General features: G+C 43.5%; 2 protein-coding genes across 3 annotated transcripts in view; one reads left to right on the top strand and one right to left on the bottom strand.

The window, feature by feature from the left end:
* Positions 1 to 5,929, top strand: part of LOC106568241 (poly [ADP-ribose] polymerase tankyrase-1) — a 153,513-nt gene extending 147,584 nt beyond the window's left edge. For both annotated transcript variants that reach the window (XM_045692441.1, XM_045692440.1), the window contains 7 exons: positions 2,678 to 2,798; positions 3,109 to 3,206; positions 3,355 to 3,429; positions 3,578 to 3,683; positions 3,827 to 4,013; positions 4,239 to 4,395; positions 4,861 to 5,929. In XM_045692441.1, the coding sequence (XP_045548397.1) occupies positions 2,678 to 2,798; positions 3,109 to 3,206; positions 3,355 to 3,429; positions 3,578 to 3,683; positions 3,827 to 4,013; positions 4,239 to 4,395; positions 4,861 to 4,947 (831 nt within the window). In that variant the 3' untranslated portion in view covers positions 4,948 to 5,929. The remainder of the gene's footprint in view (positions 1 to 2,677; positions 2,799 to 3,108; positions 3,207 to 3,354; positions 3,430 to 3,577; positions 3,684 to 3,826; positions 4,014 to 4,238; positions 4,396 to 4,860) is intronic.
* An 11,260-nt stretch (positions 5,930 to 17,189) lies between these two features.
* LOC106568147 (dual specificity protein phosphatase 4) lies at positions 17,190 to 23,795 on the bottom strand. The gene is made up of 4 exons (XM_014138222.2): positions 23,279 to 23,795; positions 22,287 to 22,420; positions 21,444 to 21,663; positions 17,190 to 19,758 (listed from the first exon to the last, which is right to left on the bottom strand). The coding sequence occupies exons 1-4, from the start codon at positions 23,664 to 23,666 to the stop codon at positions 19,376 to 19,378; spliced, it is 1,125 nt and encodes a 374-aa protein (XP_013993697.1). The 5' UTR covers positions 23,667 to 23,795; the 3' UTR covers positions 17,190 to 19,375.
* Positions 23,796 to 24,438: the final 643 nt, after the last annotated feature.

Here is a 24,438-nt window from a genome sequence, read left to right as displayed (position 1 = left end):
TAAGGCCGGGAATTTGGGGAATTTTGCTTAAATTCATCAAAAAAGTTAGCTTATAACAGTGAACCTTTTTTGTGGGATACACAAGGCAATTCTAGGTCTTGTGGTATATTTTGGTTAAACTATCCCCAATTCAATGGAATTGCAACCCTCTGCATGCACAGTGCATTCTTCCAGCACATGTACAGCTGATTCTCAAGATCTTGCGCACTAATGAGATGCTATTGAGCCCATACTACTACACTGTCTGAGCCAAGGACAACATGCTTTCTGGTAAGTTTTGATTACAATACTGGGTGGGGTGAATATATGTTATATGACATACATGATTTTTTGTTAACTGTAAATAGTAGCCTACAACAAAGTGTGTTTAAATCATTTCTAACTTAACAATTTCTGCTAGTTAGTTTCTGCAACCATGTGGGTTTTAGCTTGCTTGAGCCTGCTAACTGAGTGTTAATTCACCTGTTTCCATGCATGTTTAATTTTAAAACATGCATCATACAAAGGAGTTGTTTAATCTAACTGCTTAACTATTTATCTGTACATGGAATTGTATTTAATTTTTTTTACAAATATTTTCTAATCTTTACAGGAAAATGCCACGGGCACTATCTGATGTGTGGAGACATTTCACTGCAACTAATGGAGAAGGAAAAGCTGTGTACATTTGCAAATACTGTGCCAAATCATATGTGAAGAATGCAACAAAGATGCAGAATCAACTGGCCAAGTGCATAACGTTCCCTCAGCACTCACAACGAGCAACCTGACAAAAGTCCCACTACTTCTATTCGAGGTGAAAATGATGAATCAGACACCTTATCGATAGCAACAGCTCATGGTCCTCCTGGAATCAGAAATTTGTTCACTCAATGGAGGAACATAGTCAGAGAAATACTGATGAATGTCTTGCTCGAGCTGTGTATGCAACTGGTTCACCTCTGATGCTGACATGCAATGTGTATTGGAAGAGATTTCTGAATTTTCTTCGCCCAGCATACACCCCTCCAACCAGACATGCATTATCTACTAATTTGCTGGATGAAGATTTCAAGTAAAGGTCAAGCAAATCATAGAGAAAGCAGACTATTGCAATCATCTCTGATGAGTGGTCGAATGTTCTTGGGCAAGGAATAATTAACTACATCTACATGGTGTTGTCATCATGTTTGACAGTCGCCTGGAGGGGAAGGAGTCTCCAAGAAATATCACAGTCTGCCGATATGGACAGCCCCATCAAGAGGATCCTCCTGGATGATGTATTTTGGGAGAGCGTGGTAAGCAGCCTGAAACTCCTGAAACCTATAGCAGTAGCAATTTCACGGATTAAGGGAGACAATGCCATCCTGTCTGATGTTCAGACTCTGCTTGCAGATGTAAGAGAACAAATCAGTACTGCCCTGCCCACTTCACTGTTGCTCCAAGCAGAGGAGACTACAGTTCTGAAATACATCAAAAAGCATGAAGACTTCTGCCTGAAGCCTATACACGCCTCAGCTTACATGTTGGACCCCAAGTATGCTGGCAAGAGCATCCTGTCTGGTGCAGAGATCAACAAGGCCTATGGTGTCATCACTACCGTGTCTGGCGAAGTACACTTCCAAGCAAGGGCTTTGGGATGGAGATGCAATATGGCAGTCGTGCCAACATATCTCATCAGCCACCTGGTGGAAATGGACTTTGTGGATCTGAGGCTCTGTTGCCTCCATCATCCTCAAAATCCCACCAACATCAGCCGTGTCAGAGCGCAACTGGTCCTTCTTTGGGAACACGCACACCAAAGCACACAACAGGCTGACCAATACAAGGGTTGAAAAATTGGTGGACATCTGAGCAAATGTGAGGCTTTTTGAGCCTGACAATGAGCCACCCTCAACAAGGTTGGAAAGTGAGAGTGAAGATGAGGCCTCAGAGTCTGATGTTCAAGAGGTGGACAATGAGGTCCAGGGAGAAGACATGGAAGCCTGAGAGGAAGACAACCAAAGCTTTAGTTTCTAGACTATCATTTTACAGATGTATGTTTTTGGGAGATGCGATGGATCATTGGGGATCATTCAATATTCCCTTTCTTTTGTTATTCAGTGAAATCATCCCATGTGAAGAGTTTAATTATAGTTCAATTCGTAACTAAATTGTTTTTAAAATGTATATTGGAAGGATTTTGTCATTTGCAAGTATGTCTACTTATGATAAGGTAAAATGTTTATGTTTCTGTCTCCATATGATATGGTAAATATATCCAATGCAAAAAACATCGAACTTTAAATGGTATTAATATTCGTTTGCATATATTTCCGTTAATTCCAATATATTCCCGTTAATTCCCATATATTCCCATTAATTCCCTCGGAAAGTTTCCATCTCAGAATATTCCCCAAAATGTGCAACCTTACCAGCGACTACACTTTAATTAGAGATGAGAGAGAAATTAAATTGAAAAATAAATCCAAAATAGACATTTTAATGGAAGTGTTCTGATTTGTCATTCCAAATGTCACATTAGCAGTAGATGGTGACTTGCTGTTCTCTGCACTGTTAGTGTCCCTTGGTTCTTATGATATTATGAATGGATGTGCTTGGACAGTCCGACTCCTCCACCAATCTGATTGGCTGTGTTTAGAGCAGGCTGTCCTCTGCCCCTGCTCTGGTTGGCTGAATGTGCTCTGTTTCCATGTAGATTTCGCTGGATGTCCTGGCTGATATGGGCCACGAGGAGCTGAAGGAGATTGGGATCAACGCCTACGGTCACCGCCACAAACTCGTCAAAGGCGTGGAGAGACTCCTGGGAGGACAGCAAGGTCAGAGCCAGAGCTCAGCCAAGATTCTGCCTGCTAGATCACATCCATATTCCATTCATCTTATTCCTTATTGATTTCATATTTAAGCACCTTCTTATAAAACTGCCTTATTGGCCACACTGGCTTATTGAAAAGATTTGAATGTTTTTCAGGAGGACTGTTTAACCGCTTATGAAACAACAGATGACACTGCTGCTAACTCATACCGGATGTCTCTCAGCACAACCTCCTACTTATAGAACATCGCCTGTTAGCGCTGTTGCCGTGGTTTCTCATTTGTTGTTATTGTGTTATTGTCCCTCTGCTCCAGGTGCTAATCCGTACCTGACGTTCCACTGTGCCAGTCAGGGCACGGTGCTCATAGACCTGGCCACGGACGATAAGGAGTTCCAGTCTGTAGAAGAGGAAGTATGTACTCTACATCATGATCTGTTTCTACAATGGAAACAATGTTGATCCACTGATGGGGCCAGTAGATCTTTGTCTTCAGACTGATGTAGGTGCCCTGTGCAGTACTTTCCCCTTTCTGACCCTATCTGTGTTTATCTGCTTGCAGTTGCAAAGTACGATCCGAGAGCACCGGGACGGGGGCAACGCAGGTGGGGTCTTCAGCAGGTACAACATCCTAAAGGTGAGTCATAGGCACCTGGACAGGAACCTCCCAAAATCCCTTTTTTGTCCTCAATAAACACCGCTCTGTGAAAGATTTTAGTATGTATGTCATTCTGTTGTCTCTGTAGCTGTGTGTGAGTCTGACTGTGTGGTCTGTCTGTCTGTAGATCCAGAAAGTGGTGAATAAGAAGTTGAGGGAGAGGTACTCACACAGACAGAAAGAGATCGCTGATGAAAACCACAACCATCACAACGAACGCATGCTCTTCCACGGTAAGATACCAGTACCTCTGCAGTCAATTCTGGTGAAGAAACACAGTGGGTTCTCTGTTATAACGTCTATGCTGAATGAGAGTTGATTTTGACATCGATTTTCCTCTTCTCTTTCCTCCCCTTCTCTTCCTCTCCTCTGTCAGGTTCTCCATTCATCAACGCTATCATCCATAAGGGATTTGACGAGCGGCATGCCTACATCGGAGGCATGTTCGGAGCGGGCATCTATTTTGCAGAGAACTCCTCCAAGAGCAACCAGTACGTGTACGGTATAGGAGGGGGCACGGGCTGCCCCACTCACAAAGACCGTTCCTGCTACGTCTGCCACAGGTCAGATTCACTCCAGACGTTCATAAATAATATGTGTGATGTCTAGTCTGTGTATTGCAGGCAGAGGCTGTTGTGTGTATGCTGGTGTTATAATCCGTGTGGTGACGTTGTGTATTGCAAGCCGTTGTATGTGGTGTTCTGATGTGTGTGTTATGAATGAATTCAAGTTGCGTGTAGTATTCTGATGTGTGTTACTAGGTTGTTTATTACAGGTGTGTGTTGCAGGCAAATGTTGTTTTGCAGAGTGACCCTGGGCAAGTCCTTCCTCCAGTTCAGTGCCATGAAGATGGCCCACGCCCCCCCTGGACACCACTCAGTAATCGGTCGGCCCAGCGTCAACGGACTGGCGTACGCAGAGTATGTAATCTACAGAGGAGAACAGGTCAGTCTAAAGGCCCCAGCATGCTTCAGTTCAGCTGGCGCTTAGCCAGCAATACAACTGTTTGTCCATATTGAGACGCTGTAGAATAGAATAGTCAGAATGAATCTAAAATAACTCAAGAAGTCTGTCATTAATTGTTGTTTTAGTCGAGGAGATCTAATTCATGCAATTTTACATTTAACTACGATGGTGCAGTATTTCTCAAGTGAAAGAATGTGGGTGAAATTGATTAGTCTGTCGTGGAATGACAAATACTTCATTGAAGAATCCATACTGTTGACCAATCACTGACGAAGGGGCGTAGACTTCGGCTTGCCTCAAGACCAAAACAAACAAAAACGTCTCAAAATGTCGTCATAATATATGCACAAACTGTTCCAAGCTGTTTCGGATGGGAAGCCTGCAGACGCGCACAAACAGACCCATGACAATGACTTGTCTGTCCTGTCCCACTGTATTCCTCAGGCGTACCCAGAGTACCTCATCACGTATCAGATCCTGAAACCAGAGAGCACACCCTCCCCCACAGCCGGAGCAGAACAGAAGACCTAGTCCAGACTCAACCAGACTAACACACACCCACCTTTGCTGGGAGAGAACGAATCACAGAGACTGTTACCCAAAACACTACTTCACACATTCTGGGCTGAGCCGGGATGAACCTCAGCCCCTTAAATGAACTCTACGCCCCTGGAAAGATGTCTTTCCTCCACTAGTATTCTGTTCTATTTCACTCACTATAAAGGACCAGTTCCTCACAACCACCACCATTTATTTTCCCAAATGTTTTGTTTTTATTTTTTCCCTCGTCCTTCTTGTGTTTACTTGAAAATGTTGCCTTCACTGGGAATTGTCTAATGTTGTCGCCTGTCTAGAGCTCATGCTCCCGGGTCTCTCGCTCATGGTTGCCCCTGGTGATTGTTGTCACTGGTTACAGCCAAATAGAGAGAACCAAGCAGATAAAGTTCAGGTTAGGTTAGAGATGGGGACTCAAAGCTCATTGGTTTGTGGTTAAGGTTAGAAATAAGGGACTCAAAGCTCATTGGTTAGCGGTAAGGCTCAGAGATAAGGACTCTTGCCAGTCTGCCTTTACCTGAGTGATAGCTTCCCCAGTGAAGCATGGCTGAGACTCCTCTACTGTACCTATCCCTCAGATGGATATGTAGGTAGAGATCAGGGTGGATGTACTGGTATGCAGTATACCAGCCTCACTCCCAGCCCTGTTTCTTCATCAAGCCTGGCAAGGGAAGCTACGGTACACAAACCCCAGACCCAGATCATGCGTGACTGAAAACAACCAATAACCTCTCCCTTTCCGTTCCAGCACACAAATATACTTTTTTTAGCTCATCAAACATTACACTTCATTTATCCTATTAGTTCTGTATTATTTTATTGTGATATTTCCATGATTGTTTTACTTTATTGTTTTGACTTTGTTTTAAAAGATGATGTATAATGGGACCATGTCACAATGGGGACCAGACCTGGAGGTTTTTGACCCCTTTGTTTTTTTAAGTCGAGATGATATAAGATATCCCTCTCTGGGACCATTAGGGGTTTCCTCTCTGGGACCATTAGGGGTTTCCTCTCTGGGACCATTAGGGGTTTCCTCTCTGGGACCATTAGGGGTTTCCTCTCTGGGACCATTAGGGGTTCCCTCTCTGGGACCATTAGGGGTTTCCTCTCTGGGACCATTAGGGGTTCCCTCTCTGGGACCATTAGGGGTTTCCTCTCTGGGACCATTAGGGGTTTCCTCTCTGGGACCATTAGGGGTTTCCTCTCTGGGACCATTAGGGGTTCCCTCTCTGGGACCATTAGGGGTTTCCTCTCTGGGACCATTAGGGGTTCCCTCTCTGGGACCATTAGGGGTTTCCTCTCTGGGACCATTAGGGGTTTCCTCTCTGGGACCATTAGGGGTTTCCTCTCTGGGACCATTAGGGGTTCCCTCTATGGGACCATTAGGGGTTTCCTCTCTGGGACCATTAGGGGTTTCCTCTCTGGGACCATTAGGGGTTCCCTCTCTGGGACCATTAGGGGTTTCCTCTCTGGGACCATTAGGGGTTTCCTCTCTGGGATCATTAGGGGTTCCCTCTCTGGAACCATTAGGGGTTCCCTCTCTGGGACCATTAGGGGTTCCCTCTCTGGGACCATTAGGGGTTTCCTCTCTGGGACCATTAGGGGTTTCCTCTCTGGGACCATTAGGGGTTCCCTCTCTGGGACCATTAGGGGTTTCCTCTCTGGGACCATTAGGGGTTCCCTCTCTGGGACCATTAGGGGTTTCCTCTCTGGGACCATTAGGGGTTCCCTCTCTGGGACCATTAGGGGTTCCCTCTCTGGGACCATTAGGGGTTCCCTCTCTGGGACCATTAGGGGTTCCCTCTCTGGGACCATTAGGGGTTCCCTCTCTGGGACCATTAGGGGTTCCCTCTCTGGGACCATTAGGGGTTCCCTCTCTGGGACCATTAGGGGTTTCCTCTCTGGGAACATTAGGGGTTTCCTCTCTGGGACCATTAGGGGTTTCCTCTCTGGGACCATTAGGGGTTCCCTCTCTGGGACCATTAGGGGTTCCCTCTCTGGGACCATTAGGGGTTTCCTCTCTGGGACCATTAGGGGTTTCCTCTCTGGGACCATTAGGGGTTCCCTCTCTGGGACCATTAGGGGTTCCCTCTCTGGGACCATTAGGGGTTCCCTCTCTGGGACCATTAGGGGTTTCCTCTCTGGGACCATTAGGGGTTTCCTCTCTGGGACCATTAGGGGTTCCCTCTCTGGGACCATTAGGGGTTCCCTCTCTGGGACCATTAGGGGTTTCCTCTCTGGGACCATTAGGGGTTTCCTCTCTGGGACCATTAGGGGTTTCCTCTCTGGGACCATTAGGGGTTCCCTCTCTGGGACCATTAGGGGTTCCCTCTCTGGGACCATTAGGGGTTTCCTCTCTGGGACCATTAGGGGTTCCCTCTCTGGGATCATTAGGGGTTCCCTCTCTGGGACCATTAGGGGTTCCCTCTCTGGGATCATTAGGGGTTCCCTCTCTGGGACCATTAGGGGTTCCCTCTCTGGGAACATTAGGGGTTCCCTCTCTGGGACCATTAGGGGTTCCCTCTCTGGGACCATTAGGGGTTCCCTCTCTGGGACCATTAGGGGTTTCCTCTCTGGGACCATTAGGGGTTTCCTCTCTGGGACCATTAGGGGTTTCCTCTCTGGGACCATTAGGGGTTCCCTCTATGGGACCATTAGGGGTTTCCTCTCTGGGACCATTAGGGGTTTCCTCTCTGGGACCATTAGGGGTTCCCTCTCTGGGACCATTAGGGGTTCCCTCTCTGGGACCATTAGGGGTTTCCTCTCTGGGACCATTAGGGGTTTCCTCTCTGGGACCATTAGGGGTTTCCCTCTCTGGGACCATTAGGGGTTCCCTCTCTGGGACCATTAGGGGTTCCCTCTCTGGGACCATTAGGGGTTCCCTCTCTGGGACCATTAGGGGTTTCCTCTCTGGGACCATTAGGGGTTTCCCTCTCTGGGACCATTAGGGGTTCCCTCTCTGGGACCATTAGGGGTTTCCTCTCTGGGACCATTAGGGGTTCCCTCTCTGGGACCATTAGGGGTTTCCTCTCTGGGACCATTAGGGGTTTCCTCTCTGGGACCATTAGGGGTTTCCTCTCTGGGACCATTAGGGGTTCCCTCTCTGGGACCATTAGGGGTTTCCCTCTCTGGGACCATTAGGGGTTCCCTCTCTGGGACCATTAGGGGTTCCCTCTCTGGGACCATTAGGGGTTCCCTCTCTGGGACCATTAGGGGTTCCCTCTCTGGGACCATTAGGGGTTCCCTCTCTGGGACCATTAGGGGTTTCCTCTCTGGGAACATTAGGGGTTTCCTCTCTGGGACCATTAGGGGTTTCCTCTCTGGGACCATTAGGGGTTCCCTCTCTGGGACCATTAGGGGTTTCCTCTCTGGGAACATTAGGGGTTTCCTCTCTGGGACCATTAGGGGTTTCCTCTCTGGGACCATTAGGGGTTCCCTCTCTGGGACCATTAGGGGTTTCCTCTCTGGGACCATTAGGGGTTCCCTCTCTGGGACCATTAGGGGTTTCCTCTCTGGGACCATTAGGGGTTTCCTCTCTGGGACCATTAGGGGTTTCCTCTCTGGGACCATTAGGGGTTTCCTCTCTGGGACCATTAGGGGTTCCCTCTCTGGGACCATTAGGGGTTCCCTCTCTGGGACCATTAGGGGTTCCCTCTCTGGGACCATTAGGGGTTTCCTCTCTGGGACCATTAGGGGTTTCCTCTCTGGGACCATTAGGGGTTCCCTCTCTGGGACCATTAGGGGTTCCCTCTCTGGGATCATTAGGGGTTCCCTCTCTGGGACCATTAGGGGTTCCCTCTCTGGGATCATTAGGGGTTCCCTCTCTGGGACCATTAGGGGTTTCCTCTCTGGGACCATTAGGGGTTTCCTCTCTGGGACCATTAGGGGTTTCCTCTCTGGGACCATTAGGGGTTTCCTCTCTGGGACCATTAGGGGTTTCCTCTCTGTTACTGGAATTTATGGGAAATCCTCAAAATTTTCAGATTGGGACAGAAATTGAGTTATGTGAGAAAGTAAAGCAAGCTATGAGACATTACTATTATTATTAGAACATTACTTTGCACAAGAAAACACTGAACATCTGACTTTTCATTACCTTTTCCCATCCAGTCAAACTCATCTTTTAATGGATTTGCACTTTTAAACGGGAAAGATGTTTAAGTTATTTGAAAATGTATTGAAAAAACGATGTCCAGTATTGTACAGTGTGTAGCAGACGATGCCTTTGTAAAGCTCACCATGTTGTTAACGGATGAAGAGTGGGCTGTATTAGTACTGTCAATTATTTGTTTGTTTTTTGGGTGGGGATGAAAGGGATTTTTGTAGCTGTTTTTCCTGATCTCTTTCTCAGTCACTTCCAAATTCATCCCTCTGCTCTGTGTCCTCTTTGAGAAGTAAACAATAACTTTTCTTACTTCCTACTGGTTTTGTCAATCATCCTCTGGGAAATAACAGTTTGAAGCAGTAGAAGAAGCAATGGCTGGTTTGAATGCCACATCCTGTAGTCTGTATTGGAGGACACTGTCTCCTCACTAGCTGGGCTCTATCTGCATCTTGCTGGTGTGGTACTCTGCCATCCCTGCTGTTTCAGATGCCAGCTCCAGAACCGTCTGCGCTTTGACCGGGATGTTAACCAATCCATTTACTACAACCTGTGTAAGTCCCAAATAGCACCCTATTCCCTATATAGTGCACTACTTTTGACGGGTTCCCTACTGGCCCGGGTCAAAAGTAATGCACTATATAGGGAATATGGGGCTATTTGGGACTGAACCCTGGTCTTAAAGGAAAACACCACTCAAAAACTATATTTTGGTATTTGTTTCATTAGTCTACTGTTGATAGTTTTGCATGTCAGCAATCAAGTTTTCAAGATGTAGAACTTTCAAAATACAGAATGTGTCCCAGTATGAAGCATTTCGCAACAGTGGACTAATGAAACAATACCAAAAGATAGTTTGAGTGGAATTTTCATTTAATCTCCACTCTTCTCTTCAGACCAACACCTGGAGAGAGCCTCGATGCCTCTTACTTATTCCTACTACAGTTCTTATCTTATTTTTTCACCATTTAGTTTTTCTGGTGCTGAAAGATCCAGCAATGAATGACCCACTGACTATCATGTACCACAGCTGATTTGGAGACTAATGTAACACTCCTCAGTGTTGTAAAGAAGTATTAATAAAGTACATAACTGTTCACATCTGACCAATGCCTCTTCCCTGCTACTTTTCTCACAATGAAAGTAGTTCACTGAAGATTGTTTTGTCTGAATGGCTTTTGTTGAAGTTAAATGTACATAATGTAAGTGTTCCTCTAAAGGAGCATGGCCTTGTATTGACCACAGCTCATTTTTCTTTCAACCCAACACTACATACTGATACTGTGCAGAACATTCATGGAAATGTCCAGATGAAAAATGTACTCAACACTGTGAAACAGTGGGCTGTGCTATGCATTCCTGTAGAGGGGAATTGATTTTCAGTGAAGTGGGGGAGATGAATAGCTGTGAGGACAGAGTTGACCATTACTTCAGCGATCACCAGCAGGCAAAGATGTCAGTCAAACTTCTCATTCAGGAGGCCGATTTAGAAATGAGTCGATCAAAACAAACAATCTATCCAACTGTTTGTCACACAGAGCTATTGTGTTCTCTCCTAGATGATGTGGATGGCCCTAGAGTAGGCCCGGTTTCCCGATAGCGATGGAATTTAGGCTTACGAGTGTTTTAACGACGGACCTTTTCTACAATGGCCGAAGATGTAACATACATTTCCCAAAACAACATGCACTGGCAGCAGAGAGAATGGTCACTAATTGCGTCGTTGGAGCATGTGTAGCTACTGATAGGATAGAAAGAAAGTGCTGCTTTTGGATCAGCTCTATCCATTCAAATCTTATATTAACATTCTAATTATGTCACAATACTAACGACGGATCAGCTCCTAGACCTAGAGAGATACATTTGGTCATGTAGTGTATGTGGACACCTGCTTGTCGGACATCTCATTCCTAAATCATGGGCATTAATATGGAGTTGGTTCCCCCTTTGTTGCCTCCACTCTTATGGGAATGCTTTCTACTAGATGTTGGAACATTGCTGCAGGGACTTTCTTCCATTCAGCCACGAGCATTAGTGAGGTCGGACACTGATGTTGGACGATTAGGCCTGGCTCGCAGTCAGCATTCCAATTCATCCAGAAGGTGTTTGATGGGGTTGAGGTCAGGGCTGTGTGCAGGCCAGTCAAGTTCTTCCACACCGATCTCAACAAGCCATTTCTGTATGGACCTCGCTTTGTGCACGGGGCATTGTCATGATGAAGCAGGAAAGGACCTTCCCAAAGTTGGAAGCACAGAATCGTCTAGAATGTCATTGTATGCTGTAGCGTAAAGATTTCCCTTCACTGGAACTAGCCCGAACCATGAAAAACAGCCCCAGACCATTATTCCTCCTCCACCAAACTTTATAGTTGGCACTATGTATTGGGGCAGGTAGCGTTCTCCTGGCATCCGCCAAACACAGATTCGTCCGTCGGACTGCCAGATGGTGAAGAGTGATTCATCACTCCAGAGAATGCGTTTCCACTGTTCCAGAGTCCAATGGTGGCGAGCTTTACACCACTCCAGCCGACGCTTGGCATTGCGCATGGTGCGACTGCTCGGCCACGGAGACCCATTTCATGAAGATCCTGACTAACAGTTATTGTGCTGATGTTGCTTCCAGAGGCAGTTTGGAACTCTATAGTGAGTGTTGCAATCGAGGACAGAATTTTTATCTGCCGTTAGTTCGTAGCCTAAGCTTTACGGCCTAACTAGCCCTTCAGCACTCGGCGGTCCCGTTCTGTGAGCTTGAGTGAAATACCACTTCGTGGCTAAGCCGTTGTTGCTCTAGCAAGAATTTGACGAACTGACTTGTTGGAAAGTTGCCATTCTATGACAGTGCCACGTTGAATGTCACCGAGCACTTCAGTAAGGCCATTCTACTGCCAATGTTGCATATGGAGATTGCATGGTTGTGTGCTCGATTTTATACACCTGTAAGCAACGGGTGTGGCTGAAATAGCCGAATCCACTAATTTGAAGGGGTGTCCACATATTTTGGTATAAATAGTGTATTACCACCTACGACTGCAAATATTGAGGGGGCTTATTCTAATGTTTACCCAATAACAATGCACTAAATAGCCTACTGTTTATATTTTAATACCGTCATCTCGGTTTTCTTTTGAAGCCAAATTGTAGACGTTGCTTGTTGTATCAAATGCAAAGACCTTGGCAATTTTGTATTTGTAGTCAACTTTGTTCTGAAGTTATCGGCAGTCGCAGAGAGATGGGAAAACCATGTGATTCTTCTGTTTAGAATAAGCCGTGGGACGGCAAAAAGCATCTAACGTCGTGCTTGGCTGATGTACCAGTGGTGAGGCAGGCGTCTCACATGCTGACTACACCGGGCACGCATATGCCATCCCTCGCAACGTGATTTTGTCCATCCACACCTGACGCGATCAGGACAAGCAGGTTGAAATATCAAAACAAACTCTGAATTAAGAGCGTTTTCAAATGCACTGTTAAAAACGATGGTTTTGGAGAACAGTTCGGAGATTTAACGATATGCTCCTACGAAGGTTCTGACGATGAATTTAGCATTAAAATGTTTTTTTGAAAAACCGGGCCCTTCAATTTCGGTCCTGGAGTGCCAAAACACTTCTGGTTCTTGTTTGTTCGTGGTAGTTAATTGCACTCACCTGGTCTCCCAGGTCTGAATTAGCACAGATGATCCATCATATTGAACAGTCCTGATGGCATTTCGGTTTATGAGTGTTTTAATGATGCCTCATAAATAAAGTCCAAAGATGTCACACGTTTCCCAAAACACCCTGCAGTGCACTCATTACAAAGTGAAATTTAACTGCGTCATTACAGGAGCTGTTCCATGCTGAAAATGATTCCAGATTATTAACTGAGTGGTCCGAGTTCTGAATGCTGATTGTCTGAAAGCCTTGGTATATCAGAGGTATACCATGGGTATGACAATGTTTTTTTTCTGCTCTAATTACGTTTGTAACCAGTTTATAATAGCAATAAGGCACCTTGGGGGTTTGTGATATGTGACCGATATACCATGGCTAAGGTCTGTATCAAGGCACTCCACGTTGAGCATAAGAACAGCCTTTGGCCATGGTATATTGGCCATATACCACACCCCCTCGGGCCTTATTGCTTAATCATAAGATGGGTGGTTCGAGCCCTGAATGCTGATTGGCTGACAGCCGTGGTACCACGGTATGACCAAATATTTATTTTTACTGCTCTAATTACATTGGTAACCAGTTTATAATAGCAATAAGCCACCTCGGGGGTTTGTGGTATATGGCCAATATACCACAGCTAAGGGCTGTATCCAGGCACTCCACGTTGCAAAAGAACAGCTGTTAGTTGTGGTATATTAGCCATATACCACACCCCCTCATGCCTTATTCCTTACATTTAAACTAGAGCTTGCTGTAGCTCTTAAATTATTTCTGGCTATTCAAAGTCATCTTTTTTTTATTAGTGTTTGTATTATATGTTTGTCACTGGATATTATAAGGTGAATGCACCAATTTGTAAGTCGCTCTGGATAAGAGCGTCTGCTAAATGACTTAAATGTAAATGTAAATTAGGTATGCTAACTGTTTTCTCCTGCTATTTTGAATGAAATGTTTGATTATGTAAATTCTGCATTTCTTCAGTTTGTAAACTGTGAGCAATAATAAATCATGTCAAAGTTGCTCGTTTTTTCGTTCGCTCTAGAAAATATCAATGGGACCTAAAAATAGGATATTATGACAATGGTTTTTGTAATTGCTCAACAAATCATTATAGCATAAAAACAGCCAGGAATTGAGCTTCAAGTAGGCCTACAGATATTCTGCAATTAAAACATTTAAATAGGCTAATTAACCATGAAGTGGCAAGTTAAGTGACGTTGCCATAGACCTATGTTGACCTTTAGATTATTCGTTAGGCTACAGTGAAATGCTTAAGCTTTTAGATAATATAGCCTATAGGCCTAATAGATACGAAAATTGAAGCAGCTCAGATATAGTGATCTAACGGGTTAATAATACTAGGTAGGTCTATCGATTGTACATAAATGAAAGTTATGTTAATAGTTTTGCCTAAATCTAACTATTATATAATTCGGTTTTCTTTTTTTATGTATTTTTATGTATTCACTTGTTTACAATAACATTGCAAACTATATATTAAACTATGAAGTTTTCGGTGGTCAGAGAGACAGATTATCGTCTTCATCCTATATTTAGCGGATATTTGATGTGTCTAAAGTGACGCGGGTTGGCATACGGTGATCTCACCACGCACTTAACTGTTCATACTAGTGGTCTGAGGCAGGCCTTAGATTAAGAGCGATTTCACGTGCAACGTTAATAAAATCGTTTTTGGGAAAAGGCTCGGAAATGTCAATATGCTGTTAGGTCCTTTTATGATGTTCTAACGATTCATTTAGCATTAGGATTATTTTGGGAAACAGATTCCAAATGCTCTAGTTGCCGCCCTAATAATGAAAAGAAATGTCTTCAAAAATGGAAGGCAGTTGGAGGAGGTAAAATCAGATGGGACCATTTTAGCCAATGAGAGGGCAGATACGCGTGTGAACAACAGGCTCAACGGTTTCCACTAGTTACAACAAACGCAGTCAAAATTGTCTTTATCTTAAAAATTCATGAAAACAAAAATTGGTTTTAATTTAAGGTTAGTATTAGGCATAAGGTTAGCAGTGTGGTTAAGGTTGGGGATAGGTTTAAAATCACATTTTAAGAAGATCAATAGTAGAATTAGGCGGGGTTTATGACTTTGTGGCTGTGGTAACTAGTGACGACCAGGCGCAACTCCGATTTTTTTATTTCACCTTTATTTAACCAGGTAGGCTAGTTGAGTACAAGTTCTCATTTACAACTGCGACCTGGCCAAGATAAAGCAAAGCAGTGCGACACATACAACAACACAGAGTTACACATGGAATAAACAAACGTACAGTCAATAACACAATAGAAAAAAAAATCTATACAAATCCTCGTAAAATGTTTTTCCTCAAAGTTGCCGGGGTGTCACGTGTCCTATATTGTTACACTTACAACAACCTAATCATTACGAAACTTCTATATGATCAAACAAGCCACACGTAGCAAATAAGACATTGCATTTTTTTGTTAACCAAATTCGACACTTTCTCATTGACCTCCATACAAAAACTCCTTGCTTGGTAAGCGAAAAAATGAACGCCACCATCTCTCTGGCATTAGTCCCTTATTGGAAGCGGATAAGAGGATAAAAACCAGATGTGTTTCGGTCTTCCAGGACCAACATGAACAGCCCTGCACTAGAGTTTGTATGATGTGTGTAAATTCTGCATAGTGTGTAGGCCTATATACTTATATTTTGTCATCTAAATGGCTAGGTTCCAGGTATAATCCCCATGATGTCATCATTTTATCCAACAAACACCTACAATGTGATTTCTATGGAGAGATTAATGAGGATGTGGAGTATTAAAATCAGCCACTAGGGGGTGCTATAACCCTGCACTTATGTTGTGAAATGCAACCCAGCTCCTCGAGCCTTATTCTAGTCATTGCGCTGATGCTTTATGGTGATTTTTACAGACAGGACCGAACCTACTGTACTACTGTACACCAGTGATGAACAGACAATCACAATCCATTAAGCTTTGCGGCAAAGATCGCTGCATAGTCTAAAGCTGGCTAAATCTAAACACCAGCCTTTTATCTTTGTGAAATGACTTAGAAGTAAGTAGGCCTTTGATTATTTTGACTTCATTATCTGTGCTTGCGTTTAGTTTCTTGTGATTAGTATGAACAACATTTTTAAAACCCAAGATTGTATTTAACTAGGCAAGTCAGTTAAGAACAAATTATTATTTACAATGACAGCCTACCCCGGCCAAATCCTGACGACGCTGGGCCAATTGTGCGCCACCCTATGGGACTCCCAATCACGGCTGGTTGTGATACAGCCTGGAATCGAACCAGGGTCTTTAATGACGCCTCTAGCACTGAGTTGCAGTGCCTTAGACTGCTGCGCCATTCGGGAGCACCAAGAGCTTTGCACACTTGGATTTTACAGTATTTGCACATTATTATTTTTACAATTCTTCAAGCTCTATCAAGTTGGTTGTTGATCATTGCTAAACAGCCATTTTCATGTCTTACCATAGATTTTCAAGCTGATTTAAGTAAAAACACTCAGGAACATTAAATGTCGTCTTGGTAAGCAACCCCAGTGTAGATTTGGCCTCGTATTTTAGGTTATTGTCTTGCTGGAAAGTGAATTTGTCTCCCAGTGTCTGTTGGAAAGTAGACTGAACCAGGTTTTTCTCTAGGATTTTTCCTGTTCTTAGATCTATTCTGTTTCTTTTTATCCCCCAAAAAACTCCCTAGTCCTTGCCAATGACAAGCATACCCACGACATGATGCAGCCACCACCATACTTGAAAATATCAAGAGTGGTACTCAGTGATGTATTGGATTAGCCCCAAACATACCGCTTTGCATTCAGGAATAAAGTACATTTCTGTGCCACATTTTTTGCAGTTTTACTTTAGTGCCTTATTGCAAACAGGATGCCTGTTTTGGAATGTCTTTATTCTGTACTGGCTTCCTTCTTTACCCTCTATTATTTCAGTTAGTATTGTGGAGTAACTACAATGTTGTTGATCCATCCTCAGTTTTCTCCTGTCATAGCCATTAAACTCTGGAACTGTTTTAAAGTCACCATTGGCCATTGGTTACCTTCCTTTCTGGCAACTGAGTTAGAAAGGACGCCTGTATCTTTGTAGTGACTGGGTGCATTGATACACCATGCTCAAAGGGATATTCAATGTCTACTTTATTTTTAAATGTTTTACCAATCTAGCAATAGGTGCCCTTCTTTGCGAGGCATTGGAAAACCTCCCTGGTCTTTGTGTTTGAATTTGTTTTTGAAATTCACTGCTTGTTTGAGGAACCATACAGTTAATTGTATGTGTGGGGTACAGAGATGAGGTAGTCATAAACAAATATGTTAAACTATTATTGTACACAGAGTGGATCCATGCAACCTATTATGTGACTTGTTAAGCAAATGTTTACTCCTGAACTTATTTAGGCTTGCCATAACAAAGGAGTTAAATAGTTATTGACTCAAGACATTTCAGCTTTTCATTTTTTATTAATTTGCAAAACTTTCGAAAAACATAATTCCACGTTGACATTATGGGGTATTGTGTGTAGGCTGGGGTGTCTAGGGGTGTGAATCCTTTTTGTAGTCCCTTCCAGATACCATGTATGATGTTTCATGCAAGTAAGACAGAGATTTTCTTTTTTTAAGAACATTGTTGTATTTCACAATGGAATTTTAGGAATAAATAAAGCATATACAACTCAACAAAAACATAGGGAAAAGTTTTAAAAAAAGAAAAAAAGTCAACTTGATGAATGATATTGCCATGATGAGACAACAGCATTTCCCTTGACACAGGTAGAAAGTATTGCATTGTTCAATGATTGTGGACCAGAGAACGCCTCTCATCTTCATATCATTTACATACATACCCTCATTCAAGAACAAAAGCACATTATGGGTGTCATCAGTTACCACCTGGTAGCATAGTAATAATAATGTGCAAATTAATTCAAAGTTATAATACGGTATTGCATCACTTAAAAGTGCTCTATAAAAGGTGCCAACATTCTTCAAAAAGAGGAGGGTAGTAAATCCTGTTTTCCCAAAAGCCTTTGCTCCTGGCTCTGATCGTCACCTGGGCCAGCACTTCCAGGCAATATTTTCACTCAGAGAATGAAGTGAGAAGAAAAATGAACCATTTCACATGAGTCAGTCCAGTGGCAGCACACACTAGCAGTTTTCTACCATCTCATATATATTTTTTCCCAGTGATGTCAGACATTCCAGTGTGCCTGTTTTTTTAGGGGTGTTTGTGCGTAGCCGGGAAATTGTCCCTGTTGGTTATTGTGCATTTGGTAAGTTTAGAAAGTAGTCTGGATCTACTAGACATTGGTGGAGTAACAGTGATAAGACAAAGAAACAAGCCATAGGTCTGTTCCCAACTAACTCCCTCCTCCAACAAGCATTAGACCAATCAGCATCCATGGTCTGAACAGAAATAGTACCTATGTAACAGACAGCAATATGCCTCCATACAGGAATGAAAAATGACAACATTCTTATCTGGTGAATTAGAAAAAATCATTATTGGTAAGGCAAACAGCACTTCTCAAAGATCTGGTCTTTATCGATTAGCGAATACACACATATGAAGCTAAAAACATGATTATAAATACACAACACAATGTAGTACTTTGGTGGAAACTGGGAAGAGAGAGAAACGCATTATTGCTCTACTTGGGGGAGAGAAACGGATAGGATTACATTGTCTGTATTGCAGTGCTGACTTGAAATGGTTTGTTGTTGCTGTTTAGAGATTTGCCAGTTTATCTGCCAGAGTCTGTTTGGAAAGAAAAGGCGCTGGGGCACTTGAGCACATCCAAAAGCGCTGGGAAAAACATCTTATACCTTCTCTGAACAAGGCACTGAACAAAAAACAGAAATGACTAGACCCCCTTTCCCCTCAAAAGCATATCTGTCCTTCCGACCGAGCTTATTACATGGAACACCAGGGGTTGCCCGGGCTATGTAGCAGGGTCTCAAACGTTCATTTGGCACTGTCTCAGAAAGCTAGTCTCTCCATCTCAGCGGCCTCTCCTCCTCCACAGGGGTGACTCTTTTATTCAGTCATTCATCAGCAGTCCTGCTCCAGAAGAGGAGGGGGCGTGTGGGAGAGAGGATGGGGATGTCAGGGACAGGAAGCCGGACAGGACGCTAGCAAGCACCTGTCACAACTGAAGAGCCTCCTGCGCTCCATCAGGAAGCCACTAAATGACTGAGCACTCTCTTTCTCCCCCCCTCCCCTCTCTGCTCTTTCATTTTCTCTGCATCTCTGCTCACGGCCATTCAGCCCTCTCAACAGGACCGGAGAGGCTTTGGAAAAACTCCACAGGAAATGAAAAAGATGGACAACAACTTAAAATTCTGCTGCTCCGTCCTTCCTGTGTCCACCTTCACACTAAAACACAGGAACTGCATCTGTTCTTTAGCCTGTTTTATGAAAGAGTGTATTTATTAGTCACCATATAGTGATGAAGGTGTACGTGTGAGTGCCATATTTTATACAGTTTTTTGTGTCAGGCACCAGGATAGGCACCCTCAGTTTTTCATTGTCAATGGACCTTTCAGCTTATACCAGGTAGGAGAAGATAACCTCTCTCTCTCTGGTCTGGATAGTGAGAGGAATGGGGCAGTGAGTCTTTGTGGAGCCAGGGAATCAGCAGCTGGGTGAGGTTGTGATTGGACTCTGCAGGTAGGCCAGGCTGCTGGGCTGGCTATGTGCTACCACGGAGACGGGAAAGCTAAAGATGAAGGGTGACGTAGGGCTGGAGGAAGACTTGGGGCCCAGGCTGGCTGCCGAGGGGCTGGCAGCCTCCACCGCGCACGATGTGGCCAGCACCTGGGACTCGAACTGCAACAGCTGACCCATGAAGCTGAAATTGGGGGAGATGATACTGCGGCGCTGCTTGACGAACTCAAAGGCTTCGTCCAGCCGAACACGCTTCTTCTTCATCAGGTATGCGAGGCAGATGGTGGCAGAGCGAGAGATGCCCGCCTGGCAGTGCACCAGCACACGTCTGTTAGAGTCTTTCACAGAGTCTGAAGAGAGAGAGACAGAGAGATAGGGCGTCCAGAATTGACTCAGGGTATACTGTAGATATGCACAAGATAGGTAATACATAGTGCTCAGGATCATCGGTTGTAATGGTCTGTAAGCTTTCTTGATAGACACGTATAACTTCACTGATTTGTTTTTCCTCATGGTTCTCATCCACACAGACAACCACAAAGTCACACGCCAGGCTCTTACACCTCAGGTTCTCATAAGCAATATATTAGTCTGTAGCCCTATAAAACACAAACCGCAAAACTATGCGCCCCAGAGCAAAGACATGCAAATGTTGATCCTGCACCCAACACACCTACAGCCCTTTTCATACATAAGCATTTCTCACCATGAGAAATAGCAACCACAGGGGAATTGCCCTTATCACAGGGAGGCCATTATGAGTAGTGTCCACACAACAAAATGTGTGTCCTAATGCCCAAATATTTCTATGTGAGAAGAATGTCATAAATACTCATTAAAACACAGAAATGTACCATCCCATTCTATAGTGCAGTCGTATTCTCTGGTGTGAACATACACAGCTATTAAGGTAACTCCAACTAACGCAGCACCGCACCCAAGAACAGTGGATGAGTCATACTCTGGTCCCTAAGCAGCGAACTCTGATGCATTCAAGCCCATAGACGCTTACACACACACCCCCATCCAAACATACTGGGGTCTCCACACACCAGTGTAGCAGGCTTCCATGTGGAGTATGACACTAGGCCCTCCTATCCTCCCTCATGGAAATCTCTAACCATAGTAATCCCTAACCATGGTAATCCCTAACCATGGTAATCCCAAACCATGGTAATCTCTAACCATAGTAATCCCTAACCATGGTAATCTCTAACCATGGTAATCCCTAACCATGGAAATCCCTAACCATGGTAATCTCTAACCATGGAAATCCCTAACCATGGAAATCTCTAACCATGGAAATCTCTAACCATGGTAATCTCTAACCATAGTAATCCCTAACCATGGAAATCTCTAACCATGGAAATCTCTAACCATGGAAATCTCTAACCATGGTAATCCCTAACCACGGAAATCTCTAACCACGGAAATCTCTAACCATGGAAATCCCTAACCATGGAAATCCCTAACCATGATAATCTCTAACCATCGTAGTCCCACAATGACTATAATTCAGCTCTCTTCTCCCTCCATCATCCATATCAACTAAGCACACTGAGCATGGGTAAACCTCACACTGAGATTCTGCATGAGCACACAATTTATTGTCTCTTTAATACCAATTATTTATTCTAAAATCTTCTCCTTTCACTTAGGCTAGTACCTGGCCGGGAATGAAAATGTTATCTTAAATACATTTTGCCACCGTGGTTAGAAAAACACTGCCACCCATTACTCATACACTCAGAGTAATTATCAAAAGAACCATCTGTTTGTTCTTGAAGAGCCATCAATTGAAGTGACACTCTCTTCCCTGCAAAAAGAAGACCTTTAATCACATGATCAAATTAACATTCTACTGAGCTATGCTGCAGCTACAGGGACCATCATAGACCATGTCATTCTCCTCCTGCTCATCATGATGATGATGTATTAGTCTAAGTCCCAAATGGCACCCTTTTCCCTTTATAGTGCACTACAGGGTGTAATTTGGTCCGGATCCCATGTATTCTTCTAAGAAAATGTAACTTACCGATAAACTCAATGGCTTCTATGAACCAGGAGCTGATGTCCTCTTTGTGGTTGTCCTCCACAGGAATGCACTTGTACTGGTAGACCCCCTCGAAGTGGTTGGGACAGTTAGAGGACACGTTGAGTAAGGCAGAGATGCCCATACCGTCCAGCATGTCCTTTTTGGAGGCATGGAAGGCACTGCCAAGGTACAGGAAGGGAAGAATCTCCACTGGACCAGCCTGGAACATATAGAAGACAAAGTTGGCATTAATACAGAGTCAAAAGAGAATACAGGCAAATGTAGTCAGAATGTCTCTTTCAAACATCACAAAGTAACACAATTAAGAAGACTGGAGAAAGGGCCTAATTACAATCTGCAATCAATTTTAAACAAAAGGTTCTGATAAATACAATTTATGGTATGCACTTTATTTTAATTATTTTAATTTTAAGGTCGCAGCAATATGGTCTGAAATTGGATCATAAAATATAAGCCAATGACAACTCATGAAGTTAATGTACTGTATCTTCAGCCAGTTTGTTGATTTGGGCCCTGTTATGGCATTGCTGCTATGGGCCCCATTCAAACAGCAGTAAAGTATCGATAACGCCTGCTTAAAACAGATAGTGAAGGAAGGCCGGACAATGTTGGTCACACCTGCCTACCCTACCACCCCCTGCACCAGTGAGAGAGATAAAAAGGAGTCACAACTGGTGCTCTTACCGAGACGAAAAAAACAACAGTAGGCCTAGCTCTAGATGACTGGAATTTACGAGTCTCCTGGTATTTCACTCAATGCCACACATTCAGTCAAACTTGGTCACAACTCGGTCACCGGTTTAAACAGGTCCCCTTCTTTACCTGGTCATGGTGGGACGTCTGTGGAGTTCCACAGGAAGAACACGAGTCCAAACTGGACTGGGCAGAGAACGAGGATAACGTTTTGGTCTTCAAACAGAACTCGGGATACTCCGTGAAAAATCTGTCGTAGCCCCCTGTGAAAAAAGATGAACCTTAGACATTAGGATATTTTAATCACAGGCCACATTCAAGTCAAAACAGCCTAATAGCTTACCATCTGCGTATATCATTTACAAATTAGCCTATCTAGCGTAATACACATAGGTCATTTTAATCTATAAAAACCAAATAAAATATCTTTGAAGATTTACATAAAACATTATAGAACAGCAATTATCATTTGCTTTCCATTTAATAAAAAGAGGCTTATAATTTGGGCACGCTTAGTGTTTTTTACCTAAATTAAATGTGACAATTGAAAAACCTAGTCGAATTTATGAGAAAAAAATTGCATTTCCTCATATACTCATAATAATTTATTGAGAAATAGGGTATACTCTTGTGATTATCTGGCAACACTTAATGTTTCAATGTTCAATGCGTGTGCGTAACTTTGATCTCATAATAAGCTATGGGCAACAATAGCCATTCTAAAATAACTTTTTTAAATTAATACATTTGCTGATGTGAAATCTTGAAGATGATCCAATTGTTGGGGCTCACACAAGACACTCACTGCAGCACATCCTCGTGCACCCAGACGTGGCTCTCTCTGCATTACCTCATTGTTAGCGCCTAGTGCCGATTTGTGGGTTGAATTGTGCAGCAATACAAAACCGCACTAGATGTACCATTTTAAGCTGGTTAAGAAATACCTGTAATAATTGTGATAATAAAATAATAACATTGTAATAACACATTTGTCAGATATAATGAAAACTATGTTCTATTAAATTAGTATTTATGCTTTTTGTGTTATTTATGCTTGTAAACAAAACTAATTGGGCATGTTTTTATTCTGATAACCTGTTAAGTGCATTGTGATCATTTACCTTTTAGTAGAAATATTTCAGTTCCAAATGTGTCTCTGTACACTGCATTTAGCACCAGAGTGATTGTGCTATCGTCTTTAACAGTGTCTATGTCGGGCGTCCTCTCGTCGTAGAGGATCACAGCGGAGTACAGTCCTGATTTCAGCCGGGCTTTGACCTCTTCATCACTCGATAGAATCTGGTCTAAACTCACCGAGCCCTTCGCTCGCCTTCGCACAATGGTATTACAGCGAATATTCACTGCGCTCCGAATATGTCCAGCGCTAAACGCCAAGAATGATCGGCAGTCCAGCACCAGGCATTTCGCACTGTCGTCCTTCAACAACCTTTTCAAAACGTTGCAATCCATTTCGCAAAGTTCATCCATAATTACCATATTTTCCTCCATAATGAAGATAATTCTGTTTTTCCTGTTGAAGAACACGAACAGAGTGCTGGATGTGTGTTAATGCTGAGCAGCTCCTGCGCAATGTTGCGCTCTTATTCTCCTGAGAGCATTACTATCACGAGCAGTCTGCCTCTTTCCGTTTTATGAATGGGGCCTCTGCCGCCAGCCCCAATAAAAAGGGTGGTGGCGTCACGCTGGAGGTGACGTCAACCGCTAGTAAAATTCTCTCCTCTCTTTTCATTCATAAAAAGCCAACGATCAATGCCAACAGAATATGCCGAAAATGTTGACTCTCGTTAATGACAAAGTCAAAAGCAATGCTATATTTATTTTCCCAAGGCAAATATTCTGTAACGATATTAGTAGGCTACCATTCCTATTACTATTTATATTCCTCCATAGGAAGATCAATTTGTCAAATGTTATGAATGTGTCATATGCTTATGTCATTCTTGATTGTAGATTCTAAGTAATATTCCTTTGTGAATATGCTATGCTCCCCCTCCCCTACTCCCTTTCTCTCATCTGGGTGCCAGAGGGCCAGGATACCTCTCTTGTTTGCTCACAGAGCCTTTACAGGATCCTACAGGATATGACCAACGATATTCCCTCCATACTGTCCTCATCCCATCAAACATCACAAACAAGCTATTTAATACCAGCAATTGATGGAATTATGTAGGCCTGGACAAATGTAGGCCGCTGTTACTGTCCTCTGAGAATGTTTTAGAAATATAGGTAGGTTTATCCTTTATTAGAATTTCTTAGAAAA

Source organism: Salmo salar, chromosome ssa13, assembly GCF_905237065.1.
Source record: "Salmo salar chromosome ssa13, Ssal_v3.1, whole genome shotgun sequence".
NCBI lineage: Eukaryota > Metazoa > Chordata > Actinopteri > Salmoniformes > Salmonidae > Salmo > Salmo salar.
Note: the sequence above shows the minus strand (reverse complement) of the source record. Positions and strands in the feature narration are given on the sequence as shown.